This window comes from Gavialis gangeticus, unplaced genomic scaffold (assembly GCF_001723915.1).
Source record: "Gavialis gangeticus isolate Ggan-Ray unplaced genomic scaffold, GavGan_comp1, whole genome shotgun sequence".
NCBI lineage: Eukaryota > Metazoa > Chordata > Crocodylia > Gavialidae > Gavialis > Gavialis gangeticus.
Window position 1 is genome coordinate 121,903,021 of NW_017729024.1, and position 22,567 is coordinate 121,925,587.

Below are 22,567 nucleotides of genomic sequence, written 5' to 3' on the forward strand. Positions count from 1 at the left end.
GGATGGGGCTCAAGGAGGGGGGAGGGGACCGTGGGGGGGTTCCTGCCTGGTCCCATCCTCTGCCTGCTCCCCCAGCCCCACTGAGCGCCCCCGGAGCCCTGCCCAGTCTCTCCCAGCCCTGTCAATGGCTGCCCCGCCTGGCCCCAACATCCCAGTGCTTTAAAAAAAAAAATAAAAAAAAGCCCCGCACTTGCCGGCTGCTGCACCGGCCACTGGGGCCTCTGGGGGCTTGTGGTAGAGCGCCCCCCCCCTTCCCCCCCAGCACAGGGCAGTGGGGAGCAGCAGGGATTGCTCCCCTGCGTCAATTCAGGACAATGATTCAAATCACCAAATCGAATCACTGTCCCCCGAATCCACTGAATGAATCCTAATCTGAAGTGAATATGAGCTGCTTTGCACAGGCCTAGTAGATATAGATAAGCTTTCATGGACTGAAGCTTAGCGTATCACAGCAAACAAGGGCATTCCCCCCCACACACACACACACGTACACACTTTAGTTAGTCTGTAAGGTGCAAATCTACCCTGCCTTCTACTGAACTTCAGACTAACATAGATAACTGTCTCTCAGCATCTTTATATCTACTGATGCTGATAGAATTGAATTGTAATTAATTAATTAATTTATCACTGCATTTAAGTTAATGTGTGAAAGCCTTCTTTTGAAGCTCCATTTCACTAACTCTGTCCCTAGTAAATTTATTTTATATTCATGTATAACTAGGACACGTTTTCTCGCAATGACTTTTCAAACCTGTTTTAGCTGGGGGGGGTTTGTGGGGAGATCCAAATGTTATTACATTTATTCTGTGTAGTGTAACTCACAGACCAAAGGTGATTTTGAGCCATTTTAAGAACAGAGCAAATGTCCCTTTGCTCTAATAATATCTGATTGTGATAAATCACTCTTCATCATTAGATTTCAAAACACTTTTCATTTATGAAGAGCGATGCTATAGTTACTGCTATTGTATAAATCAGGAAGCTGAGGTAGACAAATCAAGGATGTGAATGCATGTACATTTGGAGACTTACAACAGGGAAAGGTTTCAAAAGGACAGCGGCTGGTAGATTTTATTTGTTCTGTGTGAACAAGCTGAGAACTGCTGCAACTTAACGTTGCTTCATCCAGCATTAGTACCAGCTGCTGCCCTTTTGAAATGTTCCCCTTTTGAAAGGACTCCAGATGTACATGTATCCACAAAATAATTTGTCCTGTTGCAGAGTCAGCAATGGAACTGATGCCTTCTGAATCCTGGAGCAATGCTCTGTCCACAAGGACACACTTCTTTAAAACCACCTGCTCTGCATTTGGGCACTGTCACTACCTGACATTCTTGGTTATGTTTATATTGTTCATTTGCCTCTCTTGGCAGTGTGTGGGATATTATTCACACATTTTCCTGCACTGCCAAAACAACAGAATTGCAACATAAAAAAGAAGAAATGCTACTGGGCCTTGTATTTTTCTTGGGATTATAGCTCAGTTTTCCCCCAGAAAATTGCATATCGTGTTGGAGGAAAAAATATTATTTAAAAAAAGAAAATGCCAAAACTCTATAGGGAAATTTCATAATCGGGGAACTCATCACATAATCAAAATAACTATATGGATAAATTATCGAATAACCTTTCAATTCTAGAATCTGAAGAATTGATTTTAAAGTTCCTGAATATTCTTTATCTTTCCTGAAGTGAGGCATGATACAGAAAAACAAAAATTATTTTTGACCCATTTAAATTATCAGGTAGATTTTCTAGCCATTTAATAGCTCTTTCCATAAACAATCGTAGTAGTTTCCCCTCTTCTTTTATGGTAGGCTTTCAGATATTTGAAGACTGCTAAAGGCTCTATAATCGCCTTTTCTCCAAGCAAAACATGACTATTTTTCTCAACCTTTCCTCATAATCTACAATGTATGCATGGAAGGTTTAGTCTGGGAAGGTTTTCTTTATTATCTTTGTCCTCTAGAGTTTCCTATTTAATCTGCAAGAATCCTGATTTTTGCAAGGCACTTTAAGCTTATGAGACCAGTATACAAAATGTCATCTTCCCTTGTGCTGCAAACAGCAGGTCAAGAACATCAAACCAACACTTGAAAACTTCAGCTAATACCCTGTCCAGCCCAGCCTTCCTGTTCCTTCAGCAGTCTGGAGGTTAGGAGGCATGTGCAGCCCCGCAATGCAAGAAGATTAAAAAAATTATGAGAGGTTTGATCATCTGCCCTAGGGACATGTGATTACTTATTAATATAGCCACAGATTATGGAATACTTAGCTAAAAATATTATTAGAGAATTATGAAACAGGCCACAATCCAATGTTCTTTTTCTTTGACAATAGGGAAAAAAATTGAAATGTGTATATAAATTGGTATGCCAAAACTGAGAACGCATCCAGTGTTTCTAAGTAAAATCTGTTCGGACTAGAAAATTATCTTGTCGGTATCAAATATAATGTACTGGCTGCTGCTTTAAACTTCAATATGCTAATAAAGAAGGCATTACTCCTTCCCTCTACTTCCTTTTAATCCACAGTTCTTAATTCACAGGTTAAATAGTACTTTCTTCTAAATAAAGTTATATAAAATAATACTTAATCAAGCCATAGAGTTGGGAACACTAACAATGTTTTTATTAATTAAAAATTAATAGTCAGCAGTCAACTCTTTTCTAGTGGCCTATGCACTTAAGTTAATGGTGTGTATATATATGTATTCTTTTAAAGCCAGAGGAAAATAATGCTTCCACTCATAGTTGAATGAAAAATTTTGTCCTTTTAAACTTGTTCAGACTTTCAGTTATGAAAAGACATTTTAAAAGCCTTAGGTTCTCAAAGTCCTGTGTCGTCTTTTCTTTATGGGGAAAATTCATGCTCCAGTTGTGCCCATGCGGAGAATTGCTGTTGTTTGCCTTCCTGCTTCCATCATTTAGACAGCAGTAAATCATAGTCTGTATCTTCCATTTCCTGTTGAACATGTGTGCAACATCTGAATAGGATCAGGCAGGCCATAAAAAATGAAAGTTAATGTATTTAGTAGCTACAGGTTTTTCTTTCAGAAACAAAGATAACTTACTTGGAACAAATCAATCAACCAGTCTGTAGCCCATCTATGGCAGGCTTGGTGTGTAGCTCTCCTGCCTGGTAGAAATGCCCAGCTTAATTTAGCAGAGAATTAGATGATGATAGTAGGATAAATTGCTCTTTCAGGCGGGCTATAGCAATACAGATTCCTTTCTTTTTTTACAAACCTCAGAGTCCTAGTCTCTAGCCATTTGAGTGGTGATTTCAGAAATCAGGCATGCCAGTAGCAGTTGTGTTTACACAGCCTCATAAGTTCCTCTCACAAATCTTTTATTAAAAATAAATGGTCAAACAGCTATAATAACTCAGCACCACATGTATAAGTACAGTAAAAAGAGCAAAGAGAAATAAACTAGCTACAGTTTTCCCCTTCAGTGGTTTAATATGTGTTGACTTTCAGACATAAAATCCACATCATAATATAGACTAGATTTGCAAGTGAATGCATTTGTTGCAAATGAATGCATTTGTGGTATGTGAAAATTGTATTGGTAGATGAAATGGGGATCTAAGCAGACGTATATATCAGATTTGATATTGACTTTTTGTCACTGTGTTTATAATTGCATGGAACAATATATGAGCCTAGCAAAAAATTGCAAATGCACAAATAGTACTGCAGCACAACAGTACATTTGTTCCATTGTGGCTCCTATACTGCATTGTAAAATCTGTGTGTGCAATGTGCTTTCCTCACTTGGAAGAGGTCTCCTAGGGCTAGATTATACAATTATGAAATTGCCTATGTTTTTTTGAGTAGCTTTTGGTTGCTCTAGATCTTTCTGAAAATAATTCTAATTTTCTTCACAATTTTTCTTTTCTTAACTCCAGCTGTACATTCAAGACCCTGAATCAAAAAAGTACTTAGTACTTACCTTTTAAGACTGTGAGTAGCCTTACTGACATCAGTGGGCTCATGGGCGACTGGTGCCTCCTGGCTCTGGGGGGGCACCAGCAGCCGATCGCTGACCAGGGTGGGGGGCCTCCAGTGGCTGATTGCTGACCCTGGAAGCATCTCAGAAGTGCACTGGCCAGCGCTCCCCACTCCCTGACTGGCGAGGGTCAGTTTTGGGAGGGGGGCTGGTGCTTCCCTCTGCCATGGTGGCACCCCCCCAGCTGCCACCTGCCCTGGGCGGCCCCGGGGGGCACTGCAGCTGTGGAGGGAAGCACTGGCCCCCTGTGCAGCTCAGACAGGCAGGAAAGCTCCAAGGAGGAAAATAAAAAAGATCAGTGCTCCCTCCTTTTTTTTTTTTCTTCAGTGGAGCCTGCCCGCACAGGCTGCCTGCACAGCCCCTGAGCTGCATGGGGCCTGATGCTTCCCTCCGCATCTGTAAGGTAGCAAGCTAAAACACCTCAGACATGTTTTATTTTGCTGCGTCCCAAAGTCATTTAACATGCAATATGCCACCAACAGTATAAACAGCCACGCCATTAAAGCACATTACGTCGTTGACAGTGTAAACAGCTGTGCCGTTAAAGTGGTGCAAAAGGGCATTTAAGCAGCTTTCAAGGCCAATTTTGTGGCATGTACAAAGGCCCAGTGAGATGTCTTATATTCCTAAAGTTAAGAATATATATTAAATATGCATTCTGCAAAGTTATAGTCTGATATAGCTATGTAATAACTTGCTTAACAAATTGTATTAAATCTAAAATAAAGACTTCAAGATGCTAACACGTAAGGACTGGCATGTAGAAATCTACAAAGAGAACACACACATGAAATGAGCTAAGTAACCTTCTCTATAACAAGCAGTAGATCTAAAGCCCAAAATTTAGTGTCAGTGTCTTTTCTTCTTTGTTTCAAAAGAGACTGGAATCACTGCCACTGATAAAGCTACTCTATTATAAACCCTACATGGCCAGATTTTCAGTGGTAGGTTATGAAAAATTGCATCCCTGCCTGCACATGCAGACAGCAGCACTGGTTTTGGATTGTTCTGTGCCTTCTGTGCACAACTCCAGTGGCACCCAGCTGATCCATCCCTTGATTGATGGATCTCTCCTTCATGAATAAGTACATTGAAGAAGTCTATCAAATGCTTGTCAAGTTGCCAGGGAGTGGTGTGTTTGCCCATTGTTCTCCAGGCTGTGCTTGAAGCTTCGTTCTACAGTGTGCTGCTTGAGTCTGCTCCAACACATTATAATTACAGTATGTCGGAGCAGCCTCGTCACGTGTATAGGTACCCTTGAGGACTTCAAGAGAAAGGCAGCCTCTTACTTCCCTTCCTTATAGTTCTGAGATACGGTACAAATCAGAGAGGTTTCGGATAGTTAGAGTAACTCTATGGTCTCTCTGAAGTTGGAATGGAATGTTGACGCCCATAACTCGGTTTAATATCATTTTCAACAGCAGGATTGCTCAAAATATAGCGGAGAGTTTAGATACTTTAGATACAAGAAATATAAATCATGACGGTATTATTTATGTATAATCCATTTTGATGGGAGTTTGACACAGTAGGTGATAACGTCGGCATCTGCTAGCTCAAATTATTTTTGGAGTGTTGTTGCAGCTTGAAATTAAAGGTGCTATTTTAATATCTTGCCAGGAAGATCATTTGATGGTGACTAGTTCTTTTTTTTATCAATTTTTTTGTTTTACTGTTTTACTTTGGATATGAGCCACTTTCCAACTAATGGAACATTTTGTTTTGGGAGAGACTATTTGAATCAGAATGTTCTGGTAACCAGTCTGGAGGTTATGCAGTATTTTCCTTCTTCCTTACCAAAGAAAACATGTGTTACTGGTACTAAAAAATAGTGGAGGAAGCCTATGACTTGCAAAATCTATAATGAGATATAGAGTCCATGTTCTTGTGTGAAATGACATGATGCTCTAAGTCCTGGTCCGTATCACTGAAACCCAATTGTTATTAAATCTGTACCATACTTCTATATTTGACCTTTGCTGGCAAAGTTCATGAGCATCAAGTTCTCCTGCACCAATACTGAAAATGGTTTACTCACTAGTGCACTTGGTACAAAACCATTTCTAACATATTTGTAGAATGTCCAGAATGGATAGAAAAGTTTAAAGGTGAGAGGAGAAATTGATAAACCAGGGCTGCAGTAATTCTTTTAGTTTACATTATGATGTTAATATTCTGCCATCATGTTCAAACTAAACTATTTAACATTGAACTGTTAATAAATGAAGTGTTAAAATGAACATCTGAATTCCACTAGTCTAAACTGCCACCTTTTATGGCTACGTAAAGATCCACATTTAGCTGAAATATTAGGGTTTTGTTTTGTTTTGAAGTGAAAAATTTCAAGTATTTGCTGCAAAACTGTGGCAAACCACAAGGAATTCTGGGATTCTTTTCTTTCAAGTGTGTGCTGCACGTTGCAATTATTATAGCTGCTAGGGCACCCTGGATATTAAACTGTGATATATCATTTTATGTGAGTAAAAGGAAAGCTGTTGTTTTTTAAACATTGTTCCTATACCAGATACTTCCAAAGATAATCTTCCCTTGAGGAGCACGTGTAATTCTAGTGCTAACGCCTACATCAGTTATTATTATTATCATCAGATGGGGAATCAAACCTCAGTTTACACAGTTAGAATTGTGAGATTTTTTTTTTGTTTTGAATGTAAGAGCCCATTCCATTGATTTAAGAGTAGAACAGGTGATGAGTCCAGAAAAGTTTCATTCATACTACATAACCCAGTCTGGATCTAGGGAGTGTTTTTGTTCCATTTTATTGTGTTCCTTTATTTCACACATGGGACAACATTCACTGAATTATATACCATTTACTAATCCTGGGGCAAATTTACTCTTAGCATAACTGCTACTTTTTAATTTTGGACTGCAGCTGACATGCATTTTAACTTTCCTTTTAAGTGTATCTGAATAATTTTCCTCCCCATGCCTGTTCTACCTGTTTCCTGAAATCAAAAAGTTGGAGGCTAATTGTAGAATACGTTCATTTAGTTGCTCTGTTCGTGTTATTTTGGTACTATTTTTTTTTCAGTCAAGACTGTCCCCTTTCCATATTTATTCTATTTTGTCTTGCTCTCCCACGCCCTTCCAGTTTTATTGTTGGAGGCCCCCACAGTGAAAATGGTGAGAGACTCCATCTGCTTTGAGCAGATGGGAGAGGTGCACTAATATTATGTCTCATGTTTGTGTATGTTTTATTTACTGTGAGGGTAGGCATCTCAGAAATTAGCAAAGCATTATTCTTAATGTAATGCCATGTAATTCTACCATTTAGCTGGCATTTAGTACAAGTTGGGCAGGATATGCCTGGAGCTTCCACTCTTAAAAGAGGCTGGACCAGGAGCTGGCAAAATACAGCCTGCAAGTTGGATGCGGCCTTCCAGGCCATTCTATCCAGCCTGTGGGGGCCCTAAAAAATTTAGAAAATATTTATCTGCTCCTGGTTGCCTGTCAAAGATGACAGGAACCAGGGGCAGTAGGACCCAGAGGAAGCTGACAGGACTCAGCAGCAAACCCAGCCCCAAAAGGTGGACTTGATACTATTTTCCATCTTGATGGTCCAGCATGACCAAATTAGTCCACATTTTATTGCAAGGTGAGATGTCCAAATTCAGGTGACATGCACCCAGACCAGGAAATAGAAGAGTTGGAGGGCATCATTGGAGTCAGCTCCCTGTGGCTTTTCAGAGTCACCATCTTGGCCTGGCCCAGCTGGAAATTGGCCAGGCAGCTCATGGTCTCCTTAGACACTTGGTACAGGATAGAGAAGATGATGTACACAGTGTCAGAGAAGTCCAAGTCGAGTGTGCCAAAGATAGTGCTGAGGGCAGCAAAGAGTGTTTTCAGCTGGGGGCAGTCCAGGAAGGCATGTAAAAGAGTCCTCTCCACCTCCTCCTTGCAGAAAGGGTGAGTCACCAATGTCGCTGGGTGTAAGTGACAGACAAGAGTGCCCATTACCAGAGCCTCATACTTCAGTCACCACTGATGGTGATGGGTAGATTACACAGGGTGTGCGAGGCCAGCCAGGCTTGTTCTGGTGTTGCTGCCACTAGGCACTGCCTCCAAGTCATGTTAGGATGGGCTGCTAGGACATGAGTATGCATGAATGACGCGTGCCCCCGGATGCCAGGGGAGCATGGCAACCGCCCACAGGTGGCTGCAGCAATGGGGGTGTGGAGATGGTGAGCGGGGAGCTCCTGCAGGTGGCCATGGCGGTGTCAGCAGCAGCAGGAAGGTTGCTGAGCACCCACCGGTGGTCAGCAACCACCCACAGATGCTGCCAGCAGTGATCGGCAACCACCTGCAGACGCCAGTGGTGTTGGTGGTGAGGGTGGGGGGAAAGGGGTGGTAAATGGTGACTGCCTGCAGGCGCCACTGGCAGCATTGATGGTGCTTCTTTGAGGGGGTGCACCACCAATCTCGGGGTGGACATGCACCCACGTGCACCCCCTACGTGTCGCCAGTGTGAGTATGGTGCACTATGACTGTCCATATGCACAATGCCTTCCCAGACAGGATCTCAAGGCAAATCCCACCACCAGAGATGACCTGAGCAGGGTGTGGGCTTCAGGGCAAATCAGCCTGTGTAAGGCCCTGCCCCCAGACCAAGGAAGCCCTGCTCTCACTGGCTCTGGCAGAAGGGATTGGGGCCTCTGAGGGCTCATGGCAGAGCTCCCCTGTGTAGCTCCAGGCAGTGGGGAGCAGCAGGGATCACCCCTCCCACCTGGCACCCACATGGCAGTTGCACCATCATGTGGGTACTTTGTGGCTCAGACCATTGCATGGGTGCAGCATGGCACCTGTCAGTCAGAGCTCCCGGTTTGATTCCCCAGCTCTCTGATCATTCCCTCAGCTCTTCCCAGGGGACATGGCCCCTGGATCTTCATACGGGGTTTCAGCAGGCTGCTGCTGCTGGCTGGGGAAATAGCCCAGAGCTGCTGCCATCCCCAGGTGGCAGCGGCAGCCTGCTGTCATCCCACGTCATCTGCATTCCCGTAGCCCCCAGGAAGAGCTAGGGGAAGCAATTGGGGAGCTGGGGAATTGAACTGGGGGAGTGTTTCTCCAGCTCCTGGTTCGATTCCCCAGCTCTCTGATTGCTTCCCCCAGCTCTTCCTGGGGGGGCATGGGCCCCTGGATCTCCACACCAGGTTTCAGCAGGCTATTGCTGCAGGCTGGGGCCAACAACAGCACTTCAGTCTTCCTGGCGCTCGGTGGAGGTTGCACAGAGCGGCTGCCACTGGCCCCAGCCTGCAACAGCAGCAGCCTGCTGAAACCCCGCATGCAGATCAGAGGCTGTGCCCCCCCGGGAAGAGCTAGGGAAATGATCAGAGAGCTGGGGGAAGCATTCAGAGACCTGGGAAATTGGACTGGGAGCTAGATGTCAATATCAGAACAGTCCTTCCCCTCTCTCCCCCCTCCCTCTCTTTAGTTTCTGTTTACCTGCAAGCAAGCCCGGCTTTGAAACTCAAAACATTTTGAAAGTTTCAAAACATTTTAAGTGCCCTCATTTTGTTTTGAAGCTGTTTCAATGCCTTTAGTTTCATTTCTGTTTCACTGTTTGGAGGTCGAAACAGCTTCAAAACAAAACACCCGTTGAAATTTTGCACAGCCCTAGTAGTAAGCACATCCGGGAGGAGGGAAGCTTTCACTTCAGCAAAGAGACATAAAGTAAAACAGACAGAGTGTGGGCCCAGCCAATCAGCTTGGGCCTTGGACAAGAGCCAGGTGGGCCAAGCTGAGTTGAAGAGGATGGGTAGCTTGATCATGTGTGACTGGACTAAGGAAACAATGAGGCTTCTGGAGGCGAGACTCATTGCCCCCTGCAAGGCCAGGTTATGGACCAGGGTTTTCTGCATCAGCTCTGGAAATCACAGGCACCTGTGCTGCAGTCTTAGTTGGAAGAAAGCCTGTCAAGCCCTAACAAGGTTGCGGCAGAAGGGTCCCAGTCAAGGCAATTGGGATGCAACAAGAATAGTTCCCAGTCAAGCCAGCCATTTCCTGGGGAGGTGTTCCCCAGCAAAGAGCAGGTGTTGAAGAGTTTGTTAGTCCCTGATCTCCCTTGCTGGTGGGCAGATACAGGAGAGCCCCCTCAAGCCAGTGGTGCTCATTCCAGAAGAAGTCCACCAGGAGCTTCTGGAATCTTTTGAGCGGGGTCATTAGCAGGTCCAGGATAGCAAAACTGGCATAGAGTAGCAGCTGCCAGATTGTTGATGCCCAGAGCCCCTCCACAGTAGGAGAGGCTGGACCAGTGCCAGCACCATTGCTGTGGTCATGCCTCAGCCTCTTCACTGAGGCCTTCCTAGTTCTTGGCTAGATATACTGGCGTGCCTACAAAAATGCCTGGGGTTTTGAAGCTACCTTGGCAACCAGGACAAGCCTCCAGGCAGGTCTGGGGGCTGAGCATTGGCCCAGGTGCTCAGCAGAAATGTATCACTTTTGGCCTAGCTGATATGGTCTGAGGGGGCATGCTGGTAGGCTTGCTGACACTTAGTTACAGACAAGACATCACACTCACTTCTCACAAAAAAACTGCATCATCAGCACATGCTGCCACGTTAACGGATTCAGTGGCCGGGGCTACAGCTGATGGGAGGGCCAGGTCCATTGGGTGCTGCCACAGTGCATGGAGCAGCAGTTCAAGGCACAGAGCATTCCAGAGACGGGGAAGACCTACCAGATGCCTTTGCATTCTGGGAATGGGGCACATAGCTCTCCATTCACGTTTAGGAGGCTAGAGATGTCTTGGCACAGGAGCCGAATAGTTGAGGTGAAGACAGGCCCAAAACCAAAGTTTCCAGTCTGGAATAAGAAGTCATGATTAGTCAGGTCAAAGGCTTTTTCTTGATCTGGGGGGAGGGGCTACTGTTCAGGTTAGAGACTTCCATGGCTGCCAGCAGGTTACATAGCAGAAACAAGTTGTCTGGATGGTACTGCCAGGTCTGCAGTAGCTCTGTTCGGGGCCTGCAACACAGGCCATGGCCATTTTGAGACAGTTGGCCAGGAATTTCGTCAGGATTTTGTAACTGGTGCACAGGAGTGATGCTGGTTGCCAGTTGTTAATGTTACCAAGATCCCCTTTCTTGGGCAGCAGCATGACGACTGTTCACTGCCTCTGACTGGAAAGATACCATCTTTAAGGCTCTCCTGGAAGATGTGCAGGAGGTCTGGGCCAAGGAAGGGCCAAAAGATCGTGTAGAATTTGGGTAATCTGTCAAGAGCAGGCACCATGGTGAAACCTTCAACAGTGGCAGGCACTTCTGCTAGGGATAATGCCTGTTTGAGCTTGTCAGCCTCAAACAGGGAGTTTGGGGAAGCCTTTTTGCAGGTGTAGAATGGCTCTGGTAAGTCAGGCTCAGCTGCAAATAGCTCCATGTAAAAGTTAATGGCATGCTTTCAGATCAGAGCAGGGTTTGTGATCACTTTGTTTTGTTCTGCACTTTTTCCCTAGCTTGAACCAGGTCAGGGCGTCAGCCTCTCTCAGTTCTTGGAAGTGGGCTTGAGTTCATGTATCCTGAGCTGCACCCTCTACCAGTTCTTATGTACTTTTGTGGGACCTTGAAGCTCTCATACAGCCCGTGGTCATTATCAGCATCCCTCAGGGCAGCCTCAAGTTGGACATCTTCCTTGAGTTTTTGTGAGAGAGGGGGAGAGCGAGAGCTCTCTCCCCCAGTCTCCTTTTTCTCTCCCCCTCTCGGACTGGAGGGGGAGCTTTGTAATATTAATTAAAAACATAGGATAGCTGAGAAGCAGATTGTATAAAATATCAAATAACCATGTATATTTCATATTAAATAATACCACATAATCAAAATTATTTTTTTCAAATATCTCCTTAACTATTTTAAGTTTTAATTTAAATAAACATAAAAAACAAATCCATGACAAAAGTCTGAATATTTTGAAGGAAAACTTAAAAATAAAATTTTTAATTTTATCTTGACATTATGTCCAGTAAGAAAAGCCTTTCCCAACTGGATCTGCTGAAAAGGCATTGTAACACAAAGCTGTAGGGTATCTGTTTTCTTTTGAGGCTTTTTCTCAATGCCTAGGAGAAAAGAAGATTTGAAAAACTTGTTCGGATATCTGCTGAATATGTTCTATAATATGTATTTTATAAAATAATGGTTTCCAAACTCACACCATTTAACTAAAACTGTTTTTGAATCTATTTAGTTGAATTGGTGAAAACAGATTAAAGTGTTTATAAATCAGTTTGATTAACCTGTGGCAAACCTTTTAATGCAATTTGTTAAATGACTAAGCTAAATCACAGTAGCACAAGTTTAAATTGATGTTAAGAGCACCTGTGCTACAGTTTTTAGTCAGTTTAACTAAAATTGGTTTTAAAAAACAATTTACTTAAACCAGTAAAATTTTGCATGTAGACAGGCTCGTGCTGTAGCTTACATTAGATATACCCAGTTTGGCTTAGGTATTGGTACTAGTCTGGCCACAGCAGCAGGGAGCTGAGTGCAGCCTGCAAGTGACATTGCTTCTGAGTGTAATGATATCTGTCACTTCCTGCATAATTTCCATCTGGCATGCTCTGAAAAGGAAACAGAAATGGTTGTGCCTTTTTTAGTTTGTGTCTGATGTAGGAAAGGCAATAAATAAATATTTAATTTTAGAAATAGCAAGAAAATAGTTTTCTTTTTTAGTTTAAATTATTGGCTGTTCTGAACTTTTTCAGCCCTAAACAGAGAGTTTAAGTGTTAACATATTGACAGATTTTTTTCCTTTCAAATGTCTATTGTATCTCCCACTTAATACCTCCCAAGTACACAATGAGCCTGAGGATCCAATCAGTTATGTATCTACCTATGTATGTATCTAGACTGCATTTCTTTAACTTTCTAATGAGAATTTCATGAGAGACCATGTTGAAAACTTTAGTAAAGTCAAGGCATATCACATCCATTGCCCTTTCCCCATCAACAAAGCCTGTCATCTTGTTGTAGAAAAAATCAGGTTAGCCAAACATTGCTTGCTTTTGAATCCATGTTGGCTATTCCCAAGCAGCTTGTTGTTGTGCTCTACATGCTAGAAATACCTTGATACTATTCTCCATAGTCTTTCTGAGTGTCAAGGTAACACTGACTGGTCTGTAATTCCTCAGATCTTCCTTCTCCCCTTTCTTAAAGACAGGCATTATATGTGCTCGTTTCTAGTTATATGGGACTGCTGCCTCAACCTGCAGGAGTTCTCAAAAATAGTAGCCAATGACTGAAACTACCTCAGCCAGTTCTTGACTACTATAGGATCCTTTCTGGCTGTGAAGACTTGAAAAAATCCAGTTTTTCTCTTAGTAATCCCTGACCTGTTCTTCCAGTACTCTAGGCTGCTTATTTTCTCCCCTATCCTTGCTGCCAGTTGTGCTTCTCATCTGATAGCTGACTTGATTCATGAAAACTAAAGTAAAAAAGGCATGAAATGCTTCAGTCTTCTTTGCATCATCCATGATTAGGTTGCCATCTGCATTTAGTAAAAGACCTACATTTTTCTTTGGCTGCTTCTTGCTTCTAAAATGCTTATGGAATGCTTTTTCCATTGCTTTTTAGAGTCTCTTGCTAGCTGTATCTCAATTTGTGCCTTGGCCTTCTGGATTTTCTCCCTTCATGCCTATGAGATGCTCTTATATTCTTCTTTAGTAATGTTGCCGATCCTCTACCTTTTGTAGAATTCTTTTTTTGAGCTTCAATTTTGTGTAGCCAGGATGGTCTCTTGCTCCACTTCATATCCTTTCTCTGCATTGGGATAGTTTGCTCTTGCACTTAATGCAGCATCCTTAAGGTACAACCAGTTCTTTTGTAGTCCTTTTCTCCTCAAAGTTGCCTACCATGGGATTCTGCCTGCTGGTTCCCTGAGATTGTTAATCTGCTTTTCTGAAGTCCTAGGTTTTTATACTAGTGTTCTGCCTTCATTTCCTTAGGGTTTTGAACCCTATCATTTTATGGTCACAGTCACCCAAGCAGCCCTTCTTCTTTATATGTCCAAGCCATTCCTTTTTCTTAGTGAGCAGGAAATTGAGAAGAGCTTCTCTCCAGTAAATGAAAAAGGTTATTCTCAATGCACTTCAGAAACTTGTGTGTACATGGCTTTGTTACCTGCCCAGTATGTGTCATGTCAATTGACATCTTAGAAGAAAAAAATGAAGTAGAAAAGACCTGAATTTCTAAGGTTAAAAAAAAAAGATTTTTGAGTTATAGGCGGGTTCAATTTTTCATGCCATACCTTTATACAACATAAAGAAGCGAAAAAGGTCATAAACCTGTTTTCCCTTTTGCAGGTGACCTTTTCAATTTTTATTGTTGTGAAGTAGGTTTACTTTACAGATGAGGAAATGGACAGGAAGTTTTAAAGGACAAATGTTTTGCAAAGTCTACCAAAGTCCCTAATTCTTTAAATACCTACAGAGAACACACCTCATGACTCCTGGGGACAGCATATATGTAATTCATTCAAAACATAGCTGGTGAGGAGAAGGTTCACTGGTGGTTGGGCCCACCTTGTGCACAGTAGCCTAGGATATAGAGCAGTTGCCTAGCAAGGTGGAGACCTGAGTTTTAAGCTGTCTTCAGGGGTATACCTATGACTGGAGAACAGCAAACATAATATCTCTAATCAAAATAGCAGATTAAAAAGAGGTCACAGTAACTATGGGCCTGATAGTTTGCAAGTTTTTAGAAAAAAAAGTAATTAAGCATATAAAGGTAAATGAATGAGAGATGAAATGTAGCAAGGTTTCATCAAAACCAGCTGTTGTCAGATTAATTTGTTAATCTTTCGTTGAAAAGATAACTTTTTAGACAAGGGTGATGCAGCACCATAATCTATCTAGATTTAAGCAAAACATTTGATATAGTGTTGAGAAATCTGGCTTCTGGGGAGCATAGAGAGGTTATTTTGAAAGGCAAGTTACCTGCATTGAAAGAGTGTACTGGTATTGCTCCTTGGGGATTGGTTTTTGGCCCTAAATCTGTTAATGTTCTCATTTAATGACTTTGCAAGAACATATATACTAATGAAATCTGCAAATGACAAAGTTAGCAGGGGTTGCTAAAACTGATAAGGACTTCATGAATTGTTGTGCAGGACGAAATAGATTAGCTTATGGCCAAGAATGTGAAGTGAGAAGTTGAAGATTAATACTAAGACATTTTGCTTTGGGCCTGTGGTTTATTATTATTTCATTAATTATTTATATAAACAAGTATAATGACTTATATATTCACATGTTGTTGTTATATGATGTTGTGGGTGTTCAGGTTTGTTGGTGTTCCCAACAGGGTCAAAAAGATTTGGTCACCGTATATAGTTGTTTGTAAGCTGTCTGATGGTGTGAGACTTTTGGATGTTGCTTTTAGTGCCTAGTAGGACCTGCTATTTGAAGGTGAAGCTAAAGACATTGATCTTGAGGTATGACTCAGTTTTCTGGGAGGTAGGAAAAGGTTGAGCTTTGAAGCAGGTTTTATCACAGATGTGGGTCCCTGAGTTGAGTCTGGCATGTTTTTAAGGACATACCTTAGTGTGCACTACAGGAAATTCTATGGTTGGTGCATATGTATAACAAAAGCCAGGCCAAGTGGTTGTGATGGTCCTTTCTTCATTAGGAGATGGCACCCAAGGGCCACCATGAAGCCCTCTAGTGGCTTCCTTTTCTTGCCTGGTTCCCCCTCCAGCCTTCCAGGATCTCAACCTGTTTTCTCATCCTGCCATGCCGTGATGTTAAAAGATAATGAGAGGAGGCTGCCCTCAGAGGCTGGTAAGCCCAAGGTGCTCACTTGCTCTCTCTCTTTCTCTCAGTATGCATTTCCTCAGGTCTTACTTGCCTTCAGGACTAAATTCATGACCTCCTTCCACCCCTACAGCCATGCATATGCCTTACAGGTATTACTCTGTCCACAGTTCTGCCTTTGTGGAGTGGCCTCAGCTTTCTTGGATTTAGTAACCCCCCTCCCCTTTTCTCTGGCTGCAGGCCTTCAGCCCTGGCCCACTGACTTGGGCCCAGCTCTCCCAGCTTCAGCTCTTGCTGTGTCTCTGGTCTCCAAGCCCTTCAGCCCTGTCCTGTGCCTAGTCTCAGCCTCCCTGGTGTCTGGCCTAGGACAAGGCTGCTCTCAGTTTGGCCCATCCCTGCAGCATCCCTGGCTCAGGGGAAGACTTCTCTCTGTTCAGCTCAGCCCCCATGGTGTCCTTTGCCCAGGGCAATGCTGCTTTATATTAGCTCCACCCCCTGACGACCCTGACCCAAGACAAGGCTTTGTACTGGTTGCCCCTACAACACCCCTGTACCTCCTCTTCACTTCTTACAGCCATACTCAGTCCACCAGTTTAAAGCTTAAATTGCAACAAAAATACAAGCTACTGCTTCATAACTAAAAAGGTCTACCCAGCTCTGGGTTGTTGCCTCACTAAATCAGCCACCAGCTCCCCTTAGCTGTCTCTGGGCAGTTTCCAGGAGCAGCTTAAGTGCCTGCCAGCCACTTGGGAGCTCCTCTTCTTGCAGCCCACAGGGCCAGACTGCCTGCTGTGGTTTAGGCCCTGGGTTTATATGCCTGGAAGCCATGCCCCCTTTCTGTCGCACACTTTCCTCTTGGCTTCCTGTTACAGTCCCCTCTCCTCCCCTTGCCTTATAACTGAGTAACAGGGTTTGGGTCCCCTGTTACAGGTTCTTTAACTCATTCATCCTTCTGCCCCTTGAACTCTCATTATACTCTCAATTTTAGTTGCATTTTGTTTATATCGTATGTAACTAATTAATCCCATTCTTCAAAGTTTATGCTGGTTGCCTGTAGTGACCAGGTAGGACTTTTTCCTCCCTTGATGCATAACTTTGATTTCCGGGTGGGCTTTTTTTTAGTTTTCATCTGGTGCATCAGATATTAGCTACAGTGAAATGGAAGATTGGGTGGGGGGAAGTGCTGCTGCTCATGGTACTGCTCAAGTGCCTGATTCCCAGGATTCCATATCTGGAGTCAGGAAATAATTTTCCCCATGATCAAACTGGCAGAATTCATTGGAAATTTTTTGCCACCTTCTGTACTTTGGGACATGTTCCACTTCCAGGATCATTTGATAAATTTACCTAATAAATTTCAACAAATAAGTTTCCTACCAGTGCAGGGAATCAAAGCACCTAAGTTCTTTAGTCTCTCCCACTTCTAGAGTCTTTACTCTCTCCCACTTTCTTTCTGCAGTGCATTGTTTTTTGGGGGTTTTAGATCTTAGTAATGAAAGGTCTCATGTTTGTTATAGGGGTAGGAGAGTGCTTTGTGGCTTATGGTGTATTGGGGAGGAGGAGCAAGGGATACTAGAGTCAATGTTCCTATGGATCCTGTTAGAGAACTTATCTGGAATACTTACCTAGGATGGTGGGTGACTGGATTTGATGATCCAGGTCAGTGGTTCTCAACCTTTTTAGGATCAAGGCATCCCTCATTGGATTTGAGGCACTCCTCCATAATTGTTATTAATTAAGTGGTACCCCATTTAAAAAACCAATTTATTACAGTGCTTGCCTCCTTGCAGCGGAGCCAGGCAGTGGCGGTGCCAGCAGAGGAGATCACCCGGCAGGGGGAGCCTGAGCCTGCCCTTATCTGTTTATTTCCTCACGCCTCACTTATTTCATCACACTTCCTGTGGCACCCTTCAAAGGATATCATGGTTCCCCAGGGTCCCTGGCATCCTAGTTGAGAATCACTGATCCAGATGATCCTCCTTTGCTATAGCTAAGACCATAACTATACAGACTCTCTAGGAACAGTGTTTGTTTTTGTCCAGATTTGAAACAAATATAATAATTATTATTGTACCCACAGTAGCAATTCCTATCTGATCAGATCCTATCTGAGCTGGAGATTCAAGCTATTTATTTATAATTTCCTAGATAAGTAAAAGGTACCCTTGAGAAATGTGAAATTTGTGAAGGTTTAAGGAGTATAACACATTTAAATTGAATAGAGGAACATACAATAAGAGAAGCAGACTTCTGTCAAAAGGAGCTTTTCATGGTACATTTATTCAATGAGAAGTTGGATCAGAGAAGGCTATGGGGATCTTAAGCTGGTGGAACCATTAATTTTTCACAGAAAAGTTATAAACCGATGCTGTGATTGATTGTTCCTCAAGGATTATTTGTTGTTGTTTTGCTGGACTGGATTCTTTGCTTCTCATCCAAAAAATGATAATCATGGTACATATTTCTTTTTTAATGTAGAAGTAGCTGAAATGGTTTCTCACAGCCTAAGCCACTGACGTGCACTCAGAATGCTGAGATGGAATTAAACTTAGATTTTTTCTTTTGTTCCTGAATCTTTATTGCCATCCTGTTAGACAAACATCTCATGTTGCTACAGAACCATTTTTACTGTATTCTAGAATCCAGCTACACGGGGGGATTTCAATCAATTCTGTATTTTTGAGTTAAGAAGCCTTTTCTTTTCTTCTCTCTTTTGCAGTCTGGGAGGCTCTCAGGTTCTTTCGGGGCTTTCAGGAGATTTATAAAGGTCATTTAAGGCCAGTGCTTTAAGTGTAAGACAACAGAAAGAAATGGTGAGACAATTTAGAATGCTATTCCCTTTCATTTCTCTCTTTTTTCCATTTAAGTTACCCTTCAGATCAATAACCGTTATTCTTACAACTTGCCAGGGATGTAAATAGACAACTCTTTTTGCAGTTACCTGTCCACATACAGGAAAGAACGAATTGCAAACAAGTGAACATAATTGTTTTCTTCCTACCAGTGCACATGGTGAGGGACCAAAAATGTTTTCTTTGAATCATAGTTTAGATTGACAGTTTCTGGAAATATGAAAATGGGACAGACAATGTGTGTGTGTACATACATGTATGTGAAGGGCAAACAGAGCAAGTATAGTATAGCAGAGAAGAGTATTGTTCAGGGGAAGGGCATGTGAAGCTATTGTCCCAGCACATCTCTTGCAAATAATTAGTAAGGAACAGGCTTAGATTTTGGCTGGTTTGGGAAAAGATTCCCTCTTTTCTTCAGCAAGTTAGTATTGTATAGTTGATTTTTATCTATTCTTTTCTAATGCTCTCTTTTTGGGAAAAACCCTGGCCAACCAGCTGGGCCTGCATTCTGTCCACTTTACTTTATGCGCCTTGGCTGAAATGAAAACTGCCCTCCCTGCAGATGACCCTGTTGCCCTTGAGGACCACTTATGCATGTGACCTCCATCTCTACCTCATGGCAGCTCAGTAGACAGATGGCCCCTGCCTGCCCATCACTGCCTATTTTTCTGGCTGTAGACAGCAATGAAAGAGATGTGCCCTGACCCTGCTGTCCCTCCCCATTCTAAGCAAGGACAATGGTAGGATCTGCTTTGAGATCTTGTCTGTGAAGGCACTGTACACGTGAACAGTAAAAGTGTGTCATGCCCATGTCTTTGCTGCCTGTCCTGACATGACCTGAAATGGTGCCTAATGGTAGCAACACCAGAGTAAGAACACCTGGCCTGGCAGATCCTGTACAAGCTGCCGATCACCAGGAGAACTGATGAGTTCCAGTAGCAACTGCTGCATGGGGCCCTGGCCACAGACACCTCTGCCTACCACTTAGATCCAGCAGCATTAGCAACCTGCTCTTTGTGCAAGAAGGGGGTGGAGGAGACTCTCTTCCATGTCTTCGTGGGCTACTCCCTGGCTGTGTCCACTCTTTGATGCCCCCAGCACTCTTTTTGCTGCACTTGGCTTGCACTGTGTACATTTTCTGTATTCCATACTGAGCAGCTAAAGGGAGTGTGATTTGCTTAGCCTGTTTTTTCCCAGGTTTGGCCAAGATGATGACCCTGAAAAGCCACAGAAACTGGCTTTCAGGGGCCAGCTCTGATGGCCTCCAACTCCTGTGTGTCTTGGTTGGGACGCACATCACATTTGAGTTTGGACACTTTGCCTTACAACAAAATGAGAACCAGTTCCTGTCACACTGGGCCATCAGGGGGCACACCACTAGTCCTAAATGTGTAACCCCAAGAAGGCCATGGCAGGGAGGAAATTTCAATCTGTGGTGATAACTGGTTTGATTACTGGCAAGCGTTTCAGGCTCAGCCCCTGGGATGGCTTCACACTTTTGCACTTGCACCTTTTTGTTTTCAAGGTTTTTGAAATAAAACAAAAAACAAACCCTCTCTCCTTGTCTCTATCTTTTTCTGTTTTTTATTTCAGAATCCAACTATAAACAGAGGATGGAAGGACTTCTATCCTTTACATTAATTGCCATTTAACCTATTTTCATGCAGAAATCTTTTTATTGTAGTTCTCACTTTCCTAAATAAATGCTACTTTATAGAAGTGCTTGTATTTGTTTGTCTTTTTTTCCACACAGTGAGAGGTTTCAGTTCATTCAACAGAGCCAAGAACAGCTGAGCAGCTAGGTTGTCAGTGTATGGGCCTGTTTGAGATTTTCCATTACTCATCCAATGTCCAAAAGGGTCTGGTTCACAAAAGCCCAGTCTTTCTCTCTCTGGCACTGCTGACTAGAATACTAAGACACATGGTTCCAAGCATCTCTGCTCAGTTGCATTTCACTGATTGTAGGCTGGAAACCTCCTAGCCCCAAGCCGTGCCTGCTCCAGCAACTCCAGTTCTTCTCTGTTTTGAGCATGGGTTACTCTAGATGAACCTTGGGTGGTATTACTACTTTGTCTAGCTTTTCTGCAACACCAAAGAACTCCTGCAGTAGAGTGTACCATAACTTATGTGTATTGCATCTTATCTGGCTAGGATTCTACAGTCCAACAACAGTGTCACTCTTTCCACTCTTAGGCATTCTTTAATGACCATTTCAGATACTAACAGGATTTTTGGTCAAGGCCCTCTTTGGGTTAATGAAGGTTGAGAACTGCATAAATATCATATATCTGTAGAACACTAACTGAATAATTTAACAAAAAAGCATTTCACTCCCACCTCTGTTATACTATGCTGTTTTGTACTCTGTAACCAAATTTGGGTTGTTTTTGGTAAACAATAATAATTATTATAATATCCAACTATAGCTGAAACTGTTGTTATAAATTTGCCTATGTAGCTATACTACATAGGCAACTTTATAAGATGCATTACTCCTTTTTACCCTTACTGTGCATGAGATCCTGCTGAAGATGGTGCTTGCTCTCTTGCAGTCTGATTTTATGACACTTTTTTTACTTTTTCAGAATACAGCACATTTTCAAATGCACTGAAGAGGTGCCAAAATCGAAAGAAAGAAAACTCAGTGTTCAGTCAGCGAACAGATGAGGCATCTGCTGCTCAGTATTTTCAGGTAACAAAGTCATTCAGTGCCAACTCTCTGAAAGTGAAGCTGTAGCTATTTTCCAGTTTTTTCCTGACCTTATTCAGGCATTTAGAAAGGTAGCTCAGGTTTCTGCAGCAAATGGTCAGGCCCTTGTTAGTTTAAGTACGGGTAGATTGATAGAAAATGGGCTTTATCTTTTTCTATTTTCCCCTCCTCCTTTCCTTTTAGTTTTATGGCTGTCTATCTCAACAACAGAATATGATGCAGGATTTTGTGAGGACGGCCACATATCACAGAGCTATACTACAGAACCACATAGATTTTAAAGACAAGGTAAGCTCTGTTAATTCCAGTATCCTGAAATAGGATCCAAATATAACCGTATCTCATAGAAAAACAATGATCAAACTGTCCAGAATGTTCTCTTCTGAAACTCTGTGCATGAACGTACTAAAACATATGGGTTACATATGTAGATATAGGTGTCAGGCACATGGTGATGGGTACACTGAAAATACCTTACAATCTGTGGACTTGAACCAAACTGCATATCCAAACATTAGATACATTTTACAGCTAGGCCCAGAAATCCAGGTCTGAACTCTCTTGAATGTTACAGTCACAGAATTGGGACACTCTCCTAAAATGATATATAGGACAGTGCCACACTGGATCGGACCCATTGTCCTATCAACTCTAACTTTCTGTTCCCAGTACTACCCAGCCCTAAATACTTCAGAAGAAGGTGCAAGAAACTTCACGTTGGGCAGATGTAAGATAACCTCCTCCTCCTCCCTCCCGGATTAGGTCATGCTCTGTTGGCAAATATTTAGCTTGTATCAGAGCTTGAAGTATAAGGCTGTGTCTGACTACTCATGACTAACCTAAATAACTTAGTGACATCTGCAGATTTTGCTAACTTCTGCCTCTCCGCTCTTCTCAGATCATTAATGTATCATGTTTACCCAAATCCACAATGACTCTGAATTTAAGATGACCCCCCCAATAATTAGATTCTAAACAAAGAAAATGTATATATTTGTTTTAATTGTTCATTTCTAGTTATTGGAGGGTTGTCTTAAATTCATGCCTCCCTGCTGAAGTGGGGAAAGCAGTTGTAGGGAGCAGGTGGCTAAGCAGTGGAGGGAGGAGGGAGGTGGGGGAGCAGAGGCCGCAGGGGGCTGGAACCTCCATACTCCTACTGCTGCTGCTACCAGGCTGGGTTTGGCTTGGGCCAGAGCTGGAGCAAAGGTAAGTGGGGAGGGGGTGAGGGGGGGGG

The 22,567-nt window shown here is 42.8% G+C and overlaps 1 protein-coding gene across 3 annotated transcripts in view; it reads left to right on the forward strand.

The window, feature by feature from the left end:
* CARM1 (coactivator associated arginine methyltransferase 1) overlaps positions 1 to 22,567 on the forward strand; it is a 200,552-nt gene that overhangs the window by 84,034 nt on the left and 93,951 nt on the right. For all 3 annotated transcript variants that reach the window (XM_019517637.1, XM_019517636.1, XM_019517635.1), the window contains exons 3-4: positions 21,209 to 21,315; positions 21,517 to 21,621. In XM_019517637.1, coding sequence (XP_019373182.1) covers positions 21,209 to 21,315; positions 21,517 to 21,621 — 212 coding nt within the window. The remainder of the gene's footprint in view (positions 1 to 21,208; positions 21,316 to 21,516; positions 21,622 to 22,567) is intronic.